Here is a 2,585-nt window from a genome sequence, read left to right as displayed (position 1 = left end):
CTGTCCATAACCTTACTAACACAACACAAAGCGCAGAGCGAAAAAGCAGCGTTGCCGCATCGCACGGAGTGACGCGGCATAGGATCATTTTTACACTTCTGCGCACACGGTGATACTCAACTAGTATTTTCTGTGTGTAGGGGCGATTGCGTGGACGCGAGTAAACTTTAGGTTGAGCACAACTGCAGTCGGAGAACGTCCTTAACCGTAATTTAATGAAATTTTGATTGTTATGTGTATATATTGTCTGATTAATTGTGATGATGATTATACGAGTAGTACAAATAATGAATTTATGAAATTGTATCCAAAACCTGCCAACAATTTTTTTGTTTTGAAGATCTCTTTGTCACATACCTTAGGTTTTATGTGAGTCCGAAGCCAAATCGGCAAGCAAGGCTCTAGTATCGCCATCGGCGAAGTTGAGCACCAAATTGCACCGGAGATAATGAGGATGTGTGGATTAGACAATAAATGTAGCCAAGTAGGTTGCTGCTTGCTTGTCTGATATATGTGCAAAAATAAAATTTAATTAATAATTTCTCTTTAATATATACAAACACGTAGACTTTAACATAAAATGCGGGAAATTTATTATTATTTTAAGTCTTTAGAATAATATAATTCTTGCAATACTATTGACAGTTAAAATTTATTAAAAAACGATAGAATTGTATTGTAGCAAACTCTAAACTTACTTTTTAAAAAACGATTCCTTGAAAAAGAATACTTATATCTATAACTATATATATTTTGAATAATAAACTTTGCTCTACACACTTACATTTTATTTCTTAATATAATTTAATATTATCTTAAAAAACGTACTAAAATATTTTAAAATAATGAATGTCACATATACCTCGATGTTTGTCTGAACATCTAATGTTAAAATTTGCAGACCTGAGTGAAAATAACGTATTTTGATATTTTATTATTTTTGTACAAAATATGCGCTTTCGACAATTACAATTACAAAAAAAGATTACTTACAAATTAGTATAACAATGAGACTGGACACCAATAGAAATGGTGCCATTTTTCCTTCGAGATCATAGAGCACGGAACCGATCGGATAGCCTAAAAGAACGCCTAGGGCGATGCTACCAAGAACGAAACCCATGATTTTAGATCTTTCATCTTCCTCCGAGTATTGAGAAGCGACCAGTGACATGCCGGAAACTGCTATACACGCTGAAGCTATACCTTGAATGCTCCGGGCCAAGAACAATATCTCATATGTTTGTCCAAAAGCGAATACTACGACACAATGAAAACTCGAGTTTATAGAAGTTCCTTTGAATTTTACTTGACTTCAGGCTTGACTTCTTTCTTTAACTTCAGGCACTAAATCAATGATAGTTTCGTAAAAGCGCAAACGGTAGTTTTGTAAAAACAAATTTAAATTTGACAAAATAATCGGAAAAATTTTTTCGGTGAATTTGAATTCAACTTGTGACAATATTTAAGTGATATTTAATTTTTTACTTCATTTTATTTATAATAAAACAACGTTTTGCCTGAAATCATGAAATGAGACTTGAATCTGGGATAAACGTGGAGTTCTATTCGTTGGAAAAACACAGATACGGATGAAAGATCATCTGTAACTTACGTAGAGCAACCAGCAAAAGGCTGAGATTTCCCAGGAATAGAGGTCTGGCATAACCTAGAGTGCCGGTGAGAATGCCCACGGCGGGATTCAAAATTAATTGGACCAGAGCCTTTGAGCTTAGCAATAATCCCACTCGACCGTTTTCGTCCTCTTCGACGCTCGAAGTCGTATTCGCGTCGAGCGTGCACAGATAATCGGGGATAATCGGTACTGAAACATGTCCGAATCAACGAATTGTTTAGTCCGTGATTTGTCCTCTTCGTCTTTCTCTCGGGTTAGTTGTATATAATTACCGACTACCGTCAACAGGACATTATCCAGGAAGAGGCTGAGATAGACCACTACGATAGTGATCATGCGACTGTTTTTCAGATCGCCCAATCTCATCCTTGCTCATCGATCTCGGTTTAAAATAAAATAAAATTGAATACACTGATACGAGTCACTATGTCCACAAAGAATTTAGTAAAAAATTTAGGGATTTGTCTTTAATAAAAATTCGAAAGCAATTTTTTAATTCTAGATAATTAATATATTAGTAATTAATGATTTTTAGATAGATAATATTATTCAAGTATGAAAGCAAAATATAAAATAAAATTTGTTAATATTCAGTATTTGAATCTCCAAAATGAATGTTAAGAAAAGAAAGAAACATGAAATGTAAATTATAGATAGATTCTTTTATTTAGATGTATACTATTCGGGACGATCTACATTTCTCAATCTATTTACTCAAAATGAATCTCTTTTGAATTCCAAAAATTGCACGGTTCTCTTCTCTCTCTCTCTCTCTCTCTCCCCCCCCCCCCCCTCTCTCTCTCTCTCTCTCTTTCTCTCTCTCTCGCTTTCCGTTGACTTGATAAGCACGTAATTCAAATAGTTCGAGAATTTTTCTTAATTTTTCTTTTTTTTTGTCACTTGAAAAGCCGTTCTAAACGTGACTGGAAAGCGGATGAGTTTCGTGCGG

General features: G+C 34.6%; 1 protein-coding gene across 1 annotated transcript in view; it reads right to left on the bottom strand.

Moving 5' to 3' along the window:
* Positions 1 to 2,002, bottom strand: part of LOC108761114 (synaptic vesicular amine transporter) — a 3,463-nt gene extending 1,461 nt beyond the window's left edge. The window contains exons 1-5 of the mRNA XM_018507467.1: positions 1,909 to 2,002; positions 1,616 to 1,825; positions 994 to 1,260; positions 863 to 903; positions 358 to 504 (exon numbers count right to left, since the gene is read on the bottom strand). Coding sequence (XP_018362969.1) covers positions 358 to 504; positions 863 to 903; positions 994 to 1,260; positions 1,616 to 1,825; positions 1,909 to 2,002 — 759 coding nt within the window. The remainder of the gene's footprint in view (positions 1 to 357; positions 505 to 862; positions 904 to 993; positions 1,261 to 1,615; positions 1,826 to 1,908) is intronic.
* Between the last annotated feature and the right edge of the window lie 583 nt (positions 2,003 to 2,585).

Source organism: Trachymyrmex cornetzi, unplaced genomic scaffold, assembly GCF_001594075.2.
Source record: "Trachymyrmex cornetzi isolate Tcor2-1 unplaced genomic scaffold, Tcor1.1 scaffold24, whole genome shotgun sequence".
NCBI lineage: Eukaryota > Metazoa > Arthropoda > Insecta > Hymenoptera > Formicidae > Trachymyrmex > Trachymyrmex cornetzi.
Note: the sequence above shows the minus strand (reverse complement) of the source record. Positions and strands in the feature narration are given on the sequence as shown.